Raw genomic sequence first — 20,160 nt, forward strand, 5'->3', positions numbered from 1 at the left:
GAGAATATTGAAAGTGCCATGGGCTGTTAAAAGAACCAATAGATTCATTTTGGAAGAAGTGCAGCCAGAATGCTCCTTGGAGGCCAAGATGGCCAAGCTTCGTCTCTCATACTTTGGACATATTGTCAGGAGGGACCAGTCACTGGAGAAGGATATGATGTTTGGTAAGTGGAGGGTCAGAGAAAAAATGGAAAATCCCCAATGAGATGGTTGGCCAAGTAGCAGCATCAATGGACTCAAGCGTGGCAACAATAGTGAGGTTGGTCCAGGATCGGGCAGTGTTTCGTTCTGTTGTGCATAAGGTCGCCATGGGTTGGTACCGACTTGACGGCACCCAACAACAGCAACAACAACAACAACACAAGCTAATGTGGCAAGAATATAATTATTAAATAAAACTCACAAAAATGTTTCTTAGGCATTTATGACTATATATAACCATTATTGGCATAACATAAACATAAATATTAATTAGTATATGTGAATCCTGGTTGTTGTGAAGAGACATTGAGTCAGTTCTGACCCATAATGACCCTAAACAGACTATTAACCCACAGTTTCCCAAGTTTGCCTCATTATAATACTGTAGCATGAGGAGTTGTAATTGCTATGGAAATTGGTAAAAATTCAGAATCCTCTGGATCCAATGAGACTCACACTGGGACTCCGAAGTTTTTGATTACTTATGTTTGTAATACTGTGGATTAATGTAATTTAATAAATTTCATGCATGAAGAAAGCAAAGGTTATTTAAAAGACTGGAAATAAAATACCAAAATGGATGGCAAAAGAGACTCTGAAATTAGCTCTTGAGTTTATAGAAGCTAAAGCAGCTAGAAGAAATGAAGTAAAAGAGCTGAACAAAAAATTTCAAAGGGAAGCTATGGAAGACAAAGTCAACTTTATAATGAAATGTGAAAAGATCTGAAGTTAGAAAACCAAAAGTGAAGAACACTCTCAGCATTTCTCAAGTTGAAAGAATGGAAGCAAAATTCAAGTCTCAACTTTTAATATTGAAGGATTCTATTGGCAAAATATTGAATGATGTAGAAAGCATGAAAGAAGATAGAAGGAATACATGGAGTCATTGTAACAAAAAGAAATGGTTGATGTTCAGCCTTTTCAAGAGGTAGCATATGATCAAAATCAAATGGTACTGAAGGAAGTGGTTAAGTTGCAGTGAATGCACTGGCAAAGAACAAGACTCTAGGAATTGATGAAATACAAATTGAAATCTTTCAACAAACTAAAGCAGCTCTGGAGGCACTCACTCTTCTAATCCAAGACTTTTGGAAGACAGCTCCCTGGACAACTACTTGGAAGAGATCCATATTTGTGCACATTCCAAAGAGGTGTGATCCAACAGAATGTGAAAATCATCAAGTATTTTGATAAGTAATTTCACATGCAAATGAAATTTTGCTGAAGGTAATTAAAAAATGACTGCAACAGTATATTGACTGGAGATTGCCAGAAATTCAAGGCAGATTCAGAAGGGGATGTGGAATTAGGAATATCATTGATTTCAAATGTCAGAGCCATATCAGATGGATCTTGGCTGAAAGAAGAAAATTCCAGAAAGATGTTTATCTGTACTTTAACAATTATGCAAAGGTTTTTGACTGTGAAGATTATGACAAGTTATGGATAACATTGCAAAGAATGGGTATTCTAGAACACTTAATTGTCCTCATGAGGAACCTGTACATAGACCAAGAGGCAGTCATCGTTCGAACAAAACAAGAGGATGTGGAATTGTTCAAAATCAGGAAAAGTTGTGCACCTCGATTGTATTTTTCACCACATCTATTTGAACTGTATGCTAAGGAAAGAATCTGAGACATTGGATTATGTGAAGAAGAACATGCCATAAGAAATGGAGGAAGCTTCATCAACAACCTGAGATATGCAGATGACACAATCTTGCTTGCTGGAAATGAAGAGGACTTGCAATACTTACTAATGAAGATCAAAGACCACAGCCTTCAGTATAGATTGCACCTAAAAATAAAACAAAACAAAACTCACCACTGAACCAATAAATGGTAGTGGTGGTTATGTGCTGTACAGTCGGTTCCAACTCATAGCAACCCTGTACAGGGTTTCCGAGCCTGTAAATCTTTACGGGAGCAGAAAGTCCTTTCTCCTGCGGAATAGCTGGTATTTTCGAACTGCTGACCTTAAGGTGAGCAGCCTGACTCATAATCACTATGCTATCATAGCTCTTTTAAAATGGAGATTGAAGTTGTAAAATTTTCATTTTGCTTAAATTCAGAATCTACACTCATGGAAGCAGCAGTCGGGATATCAAATGAGTGTTGCATTAGAAAATCTGCCACAGAAGATCTCTTTAAAATCTTCAAGAGTAAAGTTTAAAAGCAAGTCCATTCTGAGGACTAAGATGTGCCTGACAGAAGTTGTGTAATTTTCAGTCACCGCATATGTATATGGAAGTAGGACAATGAATAAGGAAGACAGTAAAAGAACTGATGCAATTTGAATTATGGCATTGGAAGCATATTCAAAGTATCATGGCCTGCCAAAGAAACATATCTGTCTTGGAAGAAGTATAGCCAGGATGCTTCTTAGAATAAAGGATGCTTGGCAAAATGGAAGATTGATCAGTGAAAAACAGGAAGACCCCCAATGAGATGGATTCACACAGTGACAGCAGCAATGGTCTCAAACATAACAACAATTATAAGGATGGTGCAGGACAAGCAGTGTTTCTCTGGGTTGTTATGAATCAGAACCAACTCATTGGCATCTAGCAAGATCAACAATGAGCTCCTTGGAAGCAGTTGAGTTTTTAAGGGTTTATTATCTATTCATATGTTTTCCATTATAAATGTGGTTAGCAAAATACAAAGACATAGCTAGGGGGTTATATAACCAGTGGGGAAAATATATCACCCACATCATATTACCCAGATAACCAATGAAAACTTTATTTTGTATTGTTTTATTTTTAACTCTGTTATCTGGGTTTACTTGTAAATCAGAGTTAATGGTTAAACTCACTTCCTAACTAAAGCCACATATTACAAGGGTCTGGACTCCAGGGCACTTCACAACAACAGCAATAACTGTTTGAGAGGAGTCCTGGTGTGGTGCTGTGGGTTAATGCTCCAGACTGCAAAGCCCTTTGAACTGCAAGGTCGCGGCATTTCAAGCTCACCAGCTTCTCCCCAGAAACCCTATGTAGGGTCGCTATGGGTCAGAACTGACTTGACAGCACTTAACAACAACAATACTGTTTGAGTAGTTGAAAATGCCACGTTTTCTACTTTATAATTTCCCAATATGTTACTAATTCTCAATTCATGAAACAAGAGAAAGTTTCTGTTTTTGCCCATTCTCATTACACTAGATACATTGAACTATGTATGTGCTTGCCTTAACCTCCAGGCCCTTAGCCACAAGGGCGAATCAGCAAGTAGCTCTCACTTCCATGTTTTCTTTGTGCCTGTGTCTAACACAAGGCTCACACTAACTGAGGTAGAAAACCTGAGCCAGCTTGGCAACAGATATTCAGAATCTTAGCGTGTCTAAGTTACCATAGCAACAAGGCTATTGCTATGTACTCTAAGCTAAATTATTTTTACTTGTTTCCTTTGACCACTTCTATTTTACTTAACTTTAAACATTTAGTTCCTACCTGATTTGTTTGGTTCTGTTGTACATGGGGCTGTTGTGAGTCTGAAACAACTTGATGGCACCTAACAACAACAAAACTGAAAGGAAACATTAATTTACAATATGTGTCTATAATTAATGATCAGTATTGCTATGCACATATTGTTGTTGCTGTTGTGTTCATATAATATTTAGGAAAAATAGAATATTCTTTTGCTTGTTTTTTTGTTATTGGTCTTTACTTTTCAAATGAATGGTTGTTGTTGTTATTAAGTACCGTAGAGTAAGTTCCAACTCATAATGACCCTGCACAGGGTTTCTGAGGCTGTAAATCTTTACAGGAGTGGAATGCCTCATCTTTCTCTCACGGAACTGCTGGTAGTTTTGAACTGCTTACCTTGAGGTTGGCAGTCCAACTCGTAACCACTACACTACCAGAGTACACACTTATATTTCATATGTATACAAATACCAGGAGCCTTGTGGTGCTGCAGGGCCATCACTCTGAGGTCGGCAGTTCTGTGAGAGAAAGATGAGGCTTTCTGCTTTTGTAAAAATTTACAGCCTCTTAAACTCTTTCCAGGGTCTCTTGAGAGTCAAAATCAACTGTATGGCAATGGGTTTGGTTTATGTAGCATATAACATACTTGCAGATGTCAGTTTTCACTTAAACATCTATAGCTATTTTACATCTTTACTTCAGCATTGAATAGGTTGTAGATATACTTATTTGCTCAGAGTAAACTAGAAAACACAAACTGGAACCTTAAAGTTCTGTGTTCGATTCAAGGCCTTTGCCTTTGCATGTGAGGGACCTTGTCTTGTACATTTTAGCGTCAGCCAATTTATGTAGCACTTTGATTTACATTTAGCTGTTGTTGTTGTTAAGTGCCATCTAGTTGGTTCCAACTCATAGTGACCCTCATACCCTCAACCAACTCTAGTTGGTTCCAACTCATAGTGTTTCCGAGGAGCAACTGGTAGGTTTGAACTTCCGACCTCGTGGTTCACAGTCCAGTACTGATTCTACAACATCACACTAGCACTCACAAATATTGATCCCATAATTATCTTTCTATTTCAAATGAATGTGCTTAACTCCTATTTGTAGCATCCATATATATTGCTCTTCATTTCAACATAGGGAGCCTATGGATGAAACCCAGAATATGGGGCACTGGATAGGAATTTCTGTCTTGTTGAACCAAGTTTTATAGTATTCTATAAATAACAAGCTAATGGATGTGTAAAACTGATGTCACATTAAATTGGAAATGTTCAGGAAAAATTTGACCCTCTGGATTACTTTTCAAATTTAATTTGGAATTTTGTGGTAATCACTATTTCTGGCAGCTCAGGATGATCTTTGTTGAAGTTTGCATGATATTTAAATTAGTTTAGGCCAGAAATGCAGTTTAGGAAATTTTTTGATCACACTGTAGAAATACTGTTAATCTTGGCTTATGTCATGTCAAGATTGAAGAATTAATGAGACTTTATAAAAACAACTTTTGTAGGTTAGACTTTTTAATTGTGCTTTTAATCTGTGGCATTATTATTGAACAGTATTGTTATATATAAGATCTCTTTTAATTTGTAGGTATATCTGAAAGACTTGTTTTAAAAATATTATTGAAGAAAGTTTAAAACAATTTATCTCATTTAAGGAAACTACAGAAAGTGTTAAGAAACTTTGAAAAATAATTCTAAGTATAAATAAGATAAAATGAATGATATATATCTCTATTTCTGAAAAATAGTCTTGATTTATGAATGCTCATTTTGGATTAAAGTCAAAAGTAACTGAGACATTGAATCAAAATGAAGAGCTAGTGAGCATATTTACAGCAAAGTTCAGTGAAAGAACTATAGTCTTAGAGCTCTTCTTTATAACAATTGTAGTATAATTTTGCTTTTCTTCTACTGTAAGTCACAACACCAGCAAAAATTGGAGGACATTTCTTTCTATCCTAATCTACAGTGAACAGAAGGCAAAAGATGAAACCGGATATGTTGCTGGAGATGAAACTCTTCTGTTCAGGATGATTTGGTTAAGGCTTTTGAAGATTTTTGAGGAGTTTTGTAGAAAATCTGCCACAATTTGTAGCTTCACTTCTTTGATTGGTTATTACTGCATATTCAGATTATGATCATACTAAATGTTAAAGGTATGTCTAAATGTTACCCTAATTTAAGAGGAGATTTAGGGAAGAAATTAAAAAACAGATCGGAATCACAGAGAGGGCATGCTACAGAGAACTTCACGGTTGGAGTCAGATGACCTAGATTTGAAAGCTATAGCCATCATTTACTATGTGATCTTGCTCCCACTCTCTACGTCTGATTCCTTTCCTATGAAATGGGGATAATAATAGTAGCAACTCATAGGGCTATTATGTGGATTAATATTGATAAACCTTTAAAACCCTTAGCACAGAGCCTAAAACAGAGTAACTATTCAATCAATGTCAACTATTATTAAATTTACCATAATTCTATTTTCATGCACTTAAATGTATTCCAAATAATGGAAATATATTTTGGTTTTAAGAGTCTACATAGGTTTCAGATTACATAGTTCTTTAAATCTTCAGAAATGTCTTTCTAATTTGTGATCTAAAGCTCTTCATGTTGATACCTAAAACTAATATCTTCGGGTACTCTTCTTTCTGTTGTTAAGTGCCATCGAGTCAGTTCCGACTCATAGCGACTCTGTGCATAACAGAATGAAACACTGCCCAGTGCTGCACCATCTTCACAATTGCTGTTACACTTGAGCCCACTGATGCTGTCACTGTGCCAATTCATTTGTTGGGGATCTTCCTCTTTTTCACTGACCCTCCACTTTACCAAGTACGATGTCCTTCTCCAGGGACAAGTCCCTCCTGATAGCATGTCCGAAGTATGAGACATGAGGTCTGGCCATCTTTGCTTCTAAGGAGCATTCTGGCTTTTTTTCTTCTGAGACAGATTTGTTTGTTCTGGTAGTCCTTAGCACGTCTAATATTCTTCTCAAACACCATAGCTCACATGTATCAATTCTTCTATGGTCTTCCTTATTCTCCAACTTTCACATGCATATGGGGTAACTGAAGCTATATGAAAATTATACATGTGAGTTCACAGTAAAATCTATTTCCAATCTTCACTTGTCCAGATTCAAATCTCCTGTTTCATTTGTTGTGCCTCCAGTTCTGAGTCATGGAGATCCTGTATAGGATTTCCTAGGAGGGGCTGGTGGATTTGAACTGTGACATTGTGGTTAATAATCCAGTGCTTATCCTACAAAGCCACATAAGGACTCCATTTAGTTCCCTTTATATGTCTTATTTTCTGACTATTCACATGTAGATTTCAATTAAATTGTCCAGACATTCTTTGTAACAGTAAAGGTAAACTTGAGAACATTTTGGTCATAATTTGACCAGTAGTGAGTCTAATGATAACGTAAACTATCTTTAGTTTTATAATATGATCTTGTAGCATTTATCAAATTACACTTGTAAATCCTGTTGTAATATATCTTCTGTATATGGTTTTTTTTCAAGTAGGTTATAAGTCCCCTGAAGGTTGATGCTACATTTTATACTTCCCGTGTCTCCAATGCATACCAGCACATAATATGAGGGAACTTCAAAATGTTCATGGAAAAATAGAAGGAAAAAAATAATGGAATTTTCTGCAAACTTTTTGAAACCCTCTTGTATGTATTGTGTGTGTATGATGTGTGTGAATGATGTATGTATTATGTGTGTATGATGTGTGTGAATGATATATATAGTGTGTGAATTATGTATGTATTGTGTGTGTATGGTGTGTGTGAATGATGTGTGTATTGTGTGTGTACGTGTGTGAATGATGTATATATTGTGTGTGTATGATGTGTGTGAATGATGTGTGTATTGTGTGTGTATGATGTGTGTGAATGGTGTATGTATTGTGTGTGTATGATGTGTGTGAATGATGCTACTAGTCTGAATTCCCATCTCCATCTTTGCAATGCATCTCTCTGTTTGCTATCTTTCCTTCTATCAGTTCCATTTTTTTCCCTGTGTGGTTGTCAGTTAAGAAGCCACAATTTCTCTACCACAAAGATAAGCATAGGACCCAAATTAGCCAATCAGAGTTTTCTTTCTCTGGGGAGGGTGTGGACAAAGGAAGTGAGAAGGCCTTTCTCCTCAGATAACAACTCTGAGAAAAATGTAACAGTTGAGTCTGAGGGCCTTGTTTCCATATAGAGAATGAAGTCAATACAGAAGAACTCAAGTCTGAGACATGGGGTGAACGTGATCAATTGCTGAAATAATGAATGCAGCCTTGTCCCAAAGCAGATCTGCCCCTGTACTTTTCAGTTATGTGACCCAATACACTTTCTCTTTCCCCTTTAATTTTTGCTTAGGTGGGTTGAGTTGAGTTTCTGTGGCTTGTAGCGACTAACCAATAAAGATTTGGAATCCACGATGTCATATTTTAAAATTATTTTGACTCTTATGTACTCTTGCATATACAGGCAGAATAATCACATAAAAGTTTGTAAAAGCAGAACATGAAAAGCAAATGATATATTTTATTGCCCCAGTATATACCGATATGAAGTCCTGGTGTGGGATAAGCACTGGAATGCTAACAGAAAAGGCATCAGTTCAAACCCACCACCTGTTCCTCAAAAACCTTATACAGGGTTGCAATGAGTCAGAATCAACTCTACAGTGGTTAATAATAGCAACAACATATACAACTTTTTTTTTTTAAAAGAGGGCAGAGGTAGCCAAAAACCCTATCAATGCCATGGTAAAAGCAGACTTTTGTTCTCTGCCCAATTTTTCTTGCAATTCGTTGTCTCACTCCACAAAATTCTGGTAGAAATGACCAGCTTAGTCTTCTCCTTCCCCAGGTGTACACTACTGACTATCAGTCTTGACCAGCTGGAATATAGTTAAACCATTTTTTTTTAGGAGAGTTGTTTTCTACTTCTTCCAAATGAATAGAGACGGTAATATAAAATAAAGCAAAAAGGGTCAATGCATTACAGTAGCTTGGGCTATAAAACTAGACAATATAAGGGGTTTCTGTGATTTAAATAAAAGCAGAAACTAGAATTTTGCCAAAGGCAAAAATTTAGTAGGCAAGCATTTGTTGTGGGAAATTTTGAGCAGCAGATTTACTCTTGCTTGATTTCCTGTTATGCTGTCAGTTGTCCATTCCAGACTTTTAAAAATTCCTAATAAGTGCTAGGAGTCCTGGTGTGGCGCTGCAGGATGAACATTCGACTGCAAATTAGTCAAAGCTGCCGCAAGGTTGGTGATTCAAACTATCCACTCCTTGGATGCTCTATACAGGGTTGCTATGAGATGGAACTGACTCGACTGCATTTACCAACAGCAACAATATGTGCCATACATTATAGTAGGCATTAGTGATAGGAACACTTCATACTTCAATTAATTCTTTGATATGTACAGTTCACCAAATTCTTATCCTCCTCCTGGGAAACTTCTCAAGCTTTATAACCACCACCCCAAATTCCCAATGTAGGGAAGGTTTCTGACTATGGCATCCTCTGAATTCAATGTCTATGTAGAGTAATAGTATAATAGTTGACACTTCATTGCACACTGTTCATTATAGCTGTCTGTCTTCCTCAGCTTTTGAGGCAGAAAATCTCTGAATTCCCAGCCCCTAGCCCAGTACATCTATCTGCTCTTGACTACTAAGTGAAAAGTTGGTGGTTTGAATCCACTCAGCAGTACAATGAATGAAAGGCCTGACCATTTACTTCCATTGAAAGTCCTGTGAAGTGCAGTTCTACTCTGAAACACATGGGGTTGCCATGAGTCAGAATTGACTTGAGGGCAGTGAGTAGGTAGGTAGCTAGCACAGTACACAGTAACTCTAAATAAATGCTTGTTGAATGAATAAACAAATATATAAGTTGATGAATAAATGTAAAACAACATGGGTCCTACATTGAAAACACCACTCTTGCTCTGGAGACAAATGAGTAATTGTCTAATTCACATTCAAAGTGAAACAGAGATAAGATCAAAATGGTGAGGGAGACACCATGGGCAGAGATTGTTTTCTTTTATGCCTTCTTTTTTTTATAACTACTCTATTTGTGCTCTGAGGAGTATTAAAAATTCACTGATGAATGGTCTGTGAACAAAATCTTGACTTCTTTTACGAAGAAAGGATTAGCATACAAACCTATTAAGGGAATAAAAGAAACGAGAATATGAGACTTAAAAAATACTGCTGACTGCCTACGACAAATAACTGAGAATTCTCTCACAGAGGGCATTTCCACACATGTCTAACAGAGGGACTTATAAACTCTTCAGTTGATTACCAAGTTATTTTTCATGACTAGAGGACAATTTAAACGTTTTAAATGTGGAAATTCTGGAGGTAACAATGATTTGGAAACTTCATCAGCACTAAATGAGAAAAGAGATATAAAATAATCCTGTTATCGGAATAGAGTCTCAGAGGACATCATAGTCAATCGGCATAACATAGTCCCCAAAGATGATGTTCTACATTCTACTTTTGTGAGTAGCAACTGGGGTCTTTAAAGGTCATGTGCAGCCATCTAAGTTGTAACACTGGTCTCTTCAAGGGTGAAAGAAAGAAGAGAGATGAAAATTGAAGCTGCTTGGACTCAATTAGTACAATGGACTAATGTAATAAGTGAACATCAGTCTCCACAACTCTGAGATCAGAAGAATTAGATGGTGTCTCGCCACCACTACCACCTGCTCTGAAAGGGATCACATTGGAAGGCCCAGGACAGAATGGGAGAAAATGTGGAACAGCAACAACAACAAAACAGGATTACTGGTCAGAAAGAGATTGGAGGAACCCAAGACTATGGCCTTTGGCCACCCTTCAGGTCTGGAATAGAAACCACTCTCATGGCCCAATTTTCAGCCAAGCCATAGAAAGGCATAGAGGAAGAATAACAACAGTAGTAAGGTATACTCACCATGGAATTGTCCAACATTCAATATCAAAAGGGCAATATTTAATTAAGGGCAAACCACAGGGAGCAAGTAGGAGAACTCTTATTATTACATGGAAGGGATTGCAATCATTGAGATGAAACAAAGTATACGGTTTGTTGAATGTAATACTGTTGATCTTCTCTGTAAATCTTCTCTCTTAACACAAAATAAGATTATCCTGTTATCAAATGCTTAAAAGAATGTTCCAGATGCTGTGTCTGGAAATAAAATTTCTCAATATTTGATCATCATCTTGGATGTTTTAATATTAAGAGCTATTTGTTGTTGTTGAGTGCCGTCGAGTGGGTTCCAACTCATAGTTAGCTCATATAGGGTTTCCAAGGCTGTAAATCTTTTCTAGAGCAGAAAGCGTCATTTTCCTTCTACTAAGAGATAGCAGCGACACCAAAGAGATGATAGAGCTTTCCTACTGACTCTCCTCTTTCTTGGGTCAGACTTTATAGAGTCCCTCATCATTTCTGACCCTGACTACAGGCACTAAAGTGTTTATCTGTCTATAGGGTCGCCTTCATTCACACTACAAACAAACACAGTGACTTTTTATGAAATATGTGTTCAAGGTTAATCTTCCACTGTCTTATAAAAAATCTTTTGCCTGCATAATTCTCTCTTACTGGGATACTCTGGAGGATACCTGGAGTGGTGAGAAGATGACAGAATTTGAAGGTTGTTGATGTTGGTAAGTACCGACTCATAGTGACTCTGCGCAGGGTTTCCGAGGCTGTACATCTTTAAGGGAGCAGAAAGCCTTATCTTTCTCCCACAGAACAGCTGGTGGTTTTGAACTGCTGACCTTGGGGTTAGCAGCCCAATTCGGAACCACTACGCTATGCTGAGAAATTATAGGAAAACCATGGGAACTTTGTGTGGGTCTCAGTTTCACTAACTTATAAGTATTTTTTAAATGTTAAAATAAATATTTTATACTAGGAGATGAAATAATAAGGATTTTAAAGATAAAGCATGATACTTTAAAGGGATGTTTTCCTGAAATCAAAGCAGTACCCCTATAGCAACCCCCTTTTCTACTGGACCTCTCACTGGTGCAGGAAACCACTTGTTCTCAGAAAGATAACATGAGTTTTTGTACCTGCATAACGTTGTTTACACTTAGTTTACCTAGAATTCCCACCCCTCCCCTTGTCTACCTAGTCAACTACTCATTCATTCATTTACTTATTCAGCAAACATTCAATTAATTCTACTCTCTGCCAGGTGTTTCCCTAGGCTCTGGGGATGTAGGGATAAATGGATCCTGAAGAGGAGAGGGGAGCAGCAGGCAGTCATATAAGAGTATTAAAAATTTAGCAGTAATGGCTGCCATGGTTGCGTCCTCAACACTTAGGCAGCACTGGCCATGATCTACTTCTTATGTTAATTTAGAGAATTTATCATCCCTAACACTTGCCTCAAATGCAACACAGTAAACATCCCTTGTCTCTATGGTACACAATAAAATACGTAAGACAGAATTAAGACACAACTCATGTGACTCTGTGTTATGCTATTAAATATCACCAGGTGTTGTTGTTCTTGTGTTTCATCAAGTTGGTTCTGACTCATGATGACCCTGTAGAGGGTTTCTGAGAGTGGGTGGTGGGTTTGAACTGCCAGCCTTGTGGTTTACCACTACAGCGCTTTATCTACAGCACCATACCCGGGCTCATTGTTGTTAGGTTCCATCAAGTCAGTGTTTTGGTTAGTGGCTGAGTGCTTAACTGTTTGTCACCATAGCTTCTTGAACACTGTCTATTATCCAGTTTGATAAGTAACTTCCTAGACCCAGCTTAACTGGTCTAGGAATGAAAACAGCTTGTCTGTATGAAATGTTAAAATATTCGTTAGGTATGTTCACTTTATGGCATGTATAACATTTCATCTCAAATAAACGGAGCCTTTTCAAGGCTTTTTACAAATGATTCATGGTCTTTAAGTAGCTATTTCAGATCATACATAAGATATTATTTACCAACAGCACTATCGTGTTGTTTTAATGGATTACAATTACAAAAAACAAAAACAAAAAAAACCACCTCATTAATTCAAAATACTAAATACTTTCTAGAGACTGGGGTCAAGTTTACCATTATGCTGTGGGTGCCTTATGAAAATTTTTGCTAAGCTAATATATTAAGTAAATTGTTTATACAAGAACTGTCTACTTGACACAAGTTTCGGAGTCATGCATTCCCAATAACGTAAATGCATTACAAGCAAAAGGTGGTTACTGCTTAGGTGGGTATTCTGATACAAAAAGTACAAATCCTTTTAATCTATTCTTTACAGTAGGATTCTTGCTAGGTAGTACCTTTTACCCTTGTTTAAATCTCAATGTTTATTAAAAACAGTAGAATGTTATTCCAGTAGCACCTTGTTTTACTTAGTCTTTTCATTACCGTGGGCAGCTTTTCCCCTAAGTTAACTGACAGAGATCTGACTCTACTTAGGAGAGTTAAGTGCAAAAAAGGAGGCCACAGTTAAGAGGATGTCCCAATTAGTCACTTAAAGCTTCAATAGATACATCCATTACATTGAAAAAAGCATACTTTAATGATGTGAGAGTTGGCAGTAAAGCAATAAACGTCCAAACATGATAAATAGCCAGCAAACCACCTCTACAGCAAAAACAACAATACCAAGTTAGCCCATTTTTGCTTATTCTTGTAGTAGATAAAATCCCAGCATATACCTTCATTTATCAGTTACATTATGGGTCACTCAACATCTCAAGATAAATAGAAGTGCAAATAAGAGGCTTGCCGTTATTGATAATCATTTATTATTGTCTAAGATGTAAAAATGTGTTTTGTAGTCTAGAAAAGAACACCCCAAACAGTTGAAATTGAAAATGAAACCATGTCCTACCTGGGTAACTTTCTCCGTCACATTGTGTGTTCGATCTTTAACTTTGGGTGCAATAATGGTTTTATCTGAAGAAGGAGGGGATGTATTCTTTTTTTCTGTTTTGACATCTGAAAAGTTCAGAGTAAGCTGTGGAATCTTATTAATGGTGCTGTATTTGTTGAGGTTTGAATCCGATGTGGATCCCAGGAGGCTTGACTTGATGTGATTAAATGGTCCTAAAAAGTTGGAAAGTATTTGTAAAAATATTACCAGAAAACAGAGAAGAAGAAAATGATGATCGTGAATAAACTGTTAGTGATCCATGACCAATCTGGTCCTTATTCTGGCATCACTAAATGCAGCCAGTTGACACCTGAGCACAGGGCATAGGGCCACCTTCTACTCCACGTAAGCAAGAAATGATCAAGGATAAAGTTGGGTCCTTAATATGCCCAGAGAGAAGTTAGCTTTCACTCTTAATCAGCTTCTTTTTATTAAGGTCTGGAATAAAAGAAAGAACGTCATTCCCTGTTGTTAGTCAAATATTAACATCAATGTGTCTCAAAAAGTTTGTTTTATAATTTAAGGATCATTCAAGGAAGGACTTGACCATGGTTAATGTCATGTTGGCCATGCAATTTCTGAGCTGACTGTCCTGTTCCAATGTTCCCTCTCTCCACCTTTGACTGAGAAATGAAAAGGTAGTTGGCAACTTCATATAGGTGGACTTCCAGTTTCCTGCATGTGATATTCCCACAGAGTAGAAGGGGCAAACCCAGGTGGGAGAATCACAAAGATGAAAATGGCAAAAGTCCACTTGTCTCTATAGAGAACTTTAGGAGTCTGTGCAGGATTTAAAAAAAAAAAAAAAAATCCCTTAGATTTAAGACTGACTACTTTTTGAGGGGGAGAAAACTTCTATAGAAATAATTCCAGATCCTCTGATAAAGTTCCCTTCCTGCAAGGAAAATCTGATGACAAGTGAAAACTCCTGGGCTCCTTTTTGAGACTGAGTATAAGGATCAGTTACATCTTTTTTAAAGACAGGACCTATTTATTGTCTGTTGCTTATATAAAGTTGAGAAAGGTTCCCAGGAGTTTCTTATGCAATAAGCAATACTATACAGGCCATTATTTAGTTCTTAAAGTTTGCATCAGGAAGAATTTTCCGTGGTTTTACACACTCTTTATCTTAGTGTCTCAAGGAGTGGTTAAAATATAGAGAGTTCATGAAATAATTTGTTAATCAGCCTATTTTGTTTTATGCATTTTATGGTTCAAATGCACTTTAAAAACCAGATAATTATAGATAACGGTACATGCAGACTGTGTATTTTGTGCAACAATAATCAGATATAATTCTATTAAAAAATATATCCACCACTTGGTTTATATTTTTATGATGAGGCAAAAATCACACTATTTTATTTATTAAAGTTTGAAGCCATTTAAAAAAATAATTGATATCTATTTAAGCTGCCATTTTATTCATTTCCTGAGTGTTATCCATGAGAATATCAAAGTCCATCAAGGTAACATATGCCATTGAACTCTCCTGTTAACTTACCACCTGGTATATTTCTCTTTGCATGTAGATTCTTACTCTCTTTTCTATTTCTATAAGTATAGAATTAGAGCCATAAGTGGAACCAAATTAATCTAACTTTCAGATAGGCCTCTAGACAGAATTCTCATGCTCCGTGTCTTTGTAGCTGTCCCCACTATACAGCACTGATTTATTATTGTAACATTCCAAATGCTGTTTTCTTTTCATTCCAGTATTGTATCTTAATATTTCAAAACTGTAAAATAAGATAGAACTTCAGACTTCTTAGATATCATCTTTTCACTGAACCTTATATAATTTTACTGTACATAGAGATACTGATAAGGGATTATGATGACAATTTAGGTATATTGTTGTTGTCAGGTGCCATCAAATAGGTTCTGACCTTATACACAACAAAATGACATACTGCCTGGTCCTGCACCAACCTCAAGATCATTGTTACACTTGAATCCATTGCTGCTGCCATTGTGCCAATCCATCTCATTGGGGTCTTCCTCTTTTTCGAGGACCCTCAATTTTACCAAGCATGATGTCCTTCTCCAGGGATTGATCCTTCCTGATAACATGACTGAAGCATGAGAGACAAAGTCTCACTATACTGGCTTCTAAGGAGCACTCTTGCTGTACTCCTTACAACACAGATGTGTTTGTTTGTCTAGCAGTCATGGCACTTTTAACATTCTTCTCCAACACCATAACTCAAATAAATACATCAAGTCTTCTATGATCTTCCTTATTAAATGTCTAAGTTTCACATGTATATGAGGCTATTGAAAATATCAAGGCTTGCATTAGGGCACTTTAGTTCTCAAATTGATGTCATTACTCTCAAACACTTTAAAGAGGTCTTGTGCAGCAGATTTCCCTAATGTAATATATGTCATTTGATTTCTTGACCGCTGCTTCCATTACTGATGATTGTGGAAACAAACAAAATGAAGCATATGATAGTTTCACTATTTTCATTTTTCACAATGTTATTTATTGGTTCAGTTGTGAGGATTTTTGTTTTCTTTACATGGAGGTGCAATCCATTCTGAAACCTATAGTTTTTAATCTTCATTAGTAAATATTTTAAGTCCTCTTTACTTTCAGCAAGTGGGTTGTTAATGAATCTTCTTCCAATCCTAATACCATATTCTTCTTCATATAATCCTGCTTCTCAGATTATTTGCTTCGTATACAGACTGAATAAGTATGGTGAAAGGATACAACCATGACATACACCTTTCCTGATTAAACCATTCAGTATCACCTTGTTCTGTTTGAATCACTGCCTCTTGGTCTACATACAGGTTCCCCATGAGCACAATTAAGTGTTCTGGAATACTCATTCTTCGCAATGTTATCCATAGCTTGTCATGATCCAAATAGTTGAAAGTCTTTGCATAACTGAAAAAAAAAAAGCACAGATAAACATATGTGTGGTATTCTCTGCTTTAAACTAATATCGATCTGATATCAGCAATGATATCCCTAGTTTCATATGAATCCAGCTTGGATTTCTGACAGTTCTCTGTTGATGTATCATTGCAGCTGTCTTTGAATTATCTTTAGCAAAATTTTACTAATATTTAAAATAATTTACAATGATACTGTTTGATGATTCTCGCATTCTGTTGGGTTGCCTCTCTTTGGAATGGGCACAAATATGGGTCTCTTCTAGTCATTTGGTCAGGTAGCTATCTTCTAATCTTCTTGGCATAGATGTGTGAATGCCTCCAGTGTTGCATCAGTTTGTTGAAAGATTTCAATTTGTATTCTGTCAATTCCTGGAACCTTGCTCTTTGCCAATGCTTTGAGTGCAACTTTGACTTCTTCCTTAAGTACCATTGGTTTTTTTTTGTTGTTGTTTTGTTTGTTTGTTTGTTTTTGTGTGTGTGTGTGTGTTTATCATATACAACTTCTTGAAATGGTTGAACATCAACCATTTCTGTTTGGTACAATGACTCTGCATTCCTGCTATCTTCTTTGATGCTTTCTGCATCATTCACTATTTGCCTGTGGAACCCTTCAATATTGAAAGTCAAGACTTGATTTTTTTCTTCAGTTATTTTAGCTTAAGAAATGCTGAGCATATTATTCCTTTTTGTATTTTTATTTAAAATTTTCTTTGCCCTTTGCAATTTCTGTTCAGCTCTTTTACTTCCTAATCTCTTCACCGGGGAGGAAGTTTCTGAGTCTCTTAGGACATCCATTTTGGTCTTTTCTTTCTCATCTGTCTTTTTAATGACCTTTTGCTTTCTTCCTATATGATGTTCTTGATGTCCTTCCACAACTCCTCTGGTCTTCGGTCATTAGTATGCATCTAATGCATCAAATTTGTTCTTGAAATGGCCTATAAAGTCTGGTGGAATATGTCCAAGGTCATATTCTGGCTCTCATGGACTTGTCTCTTTTTCTTTTTTTTTTCAGCTTCCTGAACTTTTGTATGAACAATTTATGGTTTTTCCACAGTCTGCCCCTGGCCTAATTTTGACTTGTGGAGCTTTCCCACTGTCTCATATTCCATCTTGTGAGGTCCACGTGTATAGTAACCTTTTATGTTTAAAAAAAAATATTTGCAAGTTATTGGTCTTGCAAAATTCTATCATGCGATCTCCAGCATCATTTCTATTACCAAGGCTATAGTTTCCAAGTATGGTTCCTTTCTCTTTTTTTTTCCAGCCTTCATTTTCAAATCACCAGTAATTATCAATATGTCTTGATTGCAAGTTTGATCAATTTCATACTGAAAAAAGTTGGTAGAATTTCATCATCATTGGCGTTAGTGGTTAGTGTGCAAATTGAATAATAGTGCTATTAACTAGTCTTTCTTATAGATGTATTCATATTACCATATCATGGACAGAATTATACATCAAGATAGATCTCTAAATATTCTTTTTGAGGGTGAATATTTTGCCATTCCTCTTGAATTTTCTGTTCCCACTTTAGTACATCATATAATTGTCAGATTCAAAATGGCCAATACCAGTCCATTTCAGCTCAAGGTATATAGCTGGCTTGTATTTAAAATTCTTAGTCTTTTAATTCTCTCTCTGTGTTGGAGTTCTCTAGTAAAGTTCTATAGACTTGCTAAATAAGACAGGACAACACAGAAATCATCTATTATATGTAGTAAGCAAACCCAGACTGATTGATTGTCCTTGGAACTAGTTCCTAGACACCATTGTATTGGCAATATTGATAAGTATGAGGTCTCATCTCTGTCAATACTTTACCTTATATAGTGTTTGTGGGAGAATTTTTGGTTGTAAGTGATGGGTGGTTGCTATTCCTTCATCCTGAAGAATTATTAAATATGTACCAATGGATACTGGAATCAAACACTATTGAATTTTCAGAGAATTACAGGAATCACATTAAAAATCATTAATAAAATTTCTTTTAAAATATTTTATATAATTTTATCTATATATATGTAAATGGATGTTTCACAAAATAAAAAGAAATACATCTGGTAAGCACTAAAGACTTGGGATCATTCATATGTGTTGGGCTTGCTTGTTGATTTTCACTTTAACTCTAATAACTCCTCAGAGGTCTGCAGGCGTTTCTCTATAATGTCTTGATTGTCACTTCTTTCTTCAATTCATCTTCTATCCCCATTACCTGTAAAAACATATGGTCTGCCTGGATCTATTTTTTACTAGGAGAGGATGAATGTATGTTTTGGCATATAGTAGAATTTATTTTTTCTGTCCAATTCATTACTATTGCATAAGATCACATAGAGAATCATTTTGACACCATACTTTAAAAAAAAAAAAAAGGGCTAGTTCACTTGTGAGAATATATTTCTTCATTTTCTATGCAATTAGCCATGATATACTACTCATAATTCAATTTTTGTTATTTCCCAGTTTTAAAAATCATATAAATCTCAATGTTTATTATTTATCCAAATAGTGTTTTTCATTCTGTTACCTACACATACTCCTGTTTTATTGTTCTACCAACTTGTCGACAATTTTTTTCCATCCTTATTGCTTTTAAAGTCAATGTTTATACATTTTATTATTGCATTAAATATTTAGTTGTAGAGCATTTCAACACTGACATACTAATACCTATATCTTATTATAAGCGACTTTCCTTTTATTTCACTTTTATATTACAGTCGGGGAATCATGTTGAATTTTTAGAAGTAATCTCCACTATTGCATTAACCTCTGAATTTCATTTCAGGACAATAAAGTCAGTTTTACAAAATATTTGTTGAAACACTGGGTTTGATAGGGCTGTGAAACCACTTGTCAATATTTCAACTGTGTCATAGTTCTGAGTTTGGCTTTTTATTTGCTGTTGGAAAAACTTTCTAAACAATTGCTGTTTTTTATTTATTTATTTATTTATTTTTTCATGTTTCATTGGTATTTATTGACTTAAGATGAGAGAGAGAGAAGAGGAAGGGCTGGCTGGTCTGAAGTTTAAGGAATTGTATGAACTTCTGAACCTGTGGGCACTGACCTAGCCCTTGGGAACTACGGCTGAGAGTGATGGGACCAGCTAGTCTGAAATGTAGGGAGGTTGTGGGAACTCCCAACTTGCAGCTGGTACCCATTTGACCTAGCTTGGATGGCTAGGGCTGAGCTGTGACCAGAACCCAACCAGATGAAGATAAAGATGTTTGATACTATGAGCAAGTGTAAATTGCTACAATTTGATGGAATGGAATTTTGCTTATGGATACAGTTGCTCAAAATGCAACTGGAATAGAAGATTCTTCATGTCAAGGAACATGCTTGTCTCATCAGTGTACTGGGTTGATATTGTTGTTGTTAAGTGCTGTCGAATCGGTTCTGACCCACTGCAACCCTGTATGGGGTTACTGAGGAGTGGCTGGTGAGCTGGAACCACTGACTTTGCAATCCAGTGCATTAACCCACAGCACCACACTAGGTCTCCCCTGGATTTATAAGGATAGGTAATTTTTAAATTGGCTATAAAAAATGAGGGAGCTATAAAGACAGAAAGTAGCTGGCTTACAAGATTTCATGGTTGTTCTTAGTCTCAGAATGAGGGGGAGAAGGGAGAATCCCCACTGAATAGTTTTTCTCTTTTCCTAGTTCTTTTTCTGAG

At 36.3% G+C, this 20,160-nt stretch overlaps 1 protein-coding gene across 1 annotated transcript in view; it reads right to left on the reverse strand.

Annotated features, from left to right (window-relative positions):
• The window catches only part of KCNH7 (potassium voltage-gated channel, subfamily H (eag-related), member 7), a 649,673-nt gene that overhangs the window by 167,195 nt on the left and 462,318 nt on the right, over positions 1 to 20,160 (reverse strand). The window contains exon 6 of the mRNA XM_006867030.1: positions 13,527 to 13,741. Within this exon, the coding sequence (XP_006867092.1) occupies positions 13,527 to 13,741 (215 nt within the window). The remainder of the gene's footprint in view (positions 1 to 13,526; positions 13,742 to 20,160) is intronic.

The sequence above is a fragment of the Chrysochloris asiatica genome, unplaced genomic scaffold (genome assembly GCF_000296735.1).
Source record: "Chrysochloris asiatica unplaced genomic scaffold, ChrAsi1.0 scaffold00099, whole genome shotgun sequence".
NCBI classification, from domain to species: domain Eukaryota; kingdom Metazoa; phylum Chordata; class Mammalia; order Afrosoricida; family Chrysochloridae; genus Chrysochloris; species Chrysochloris asiatica.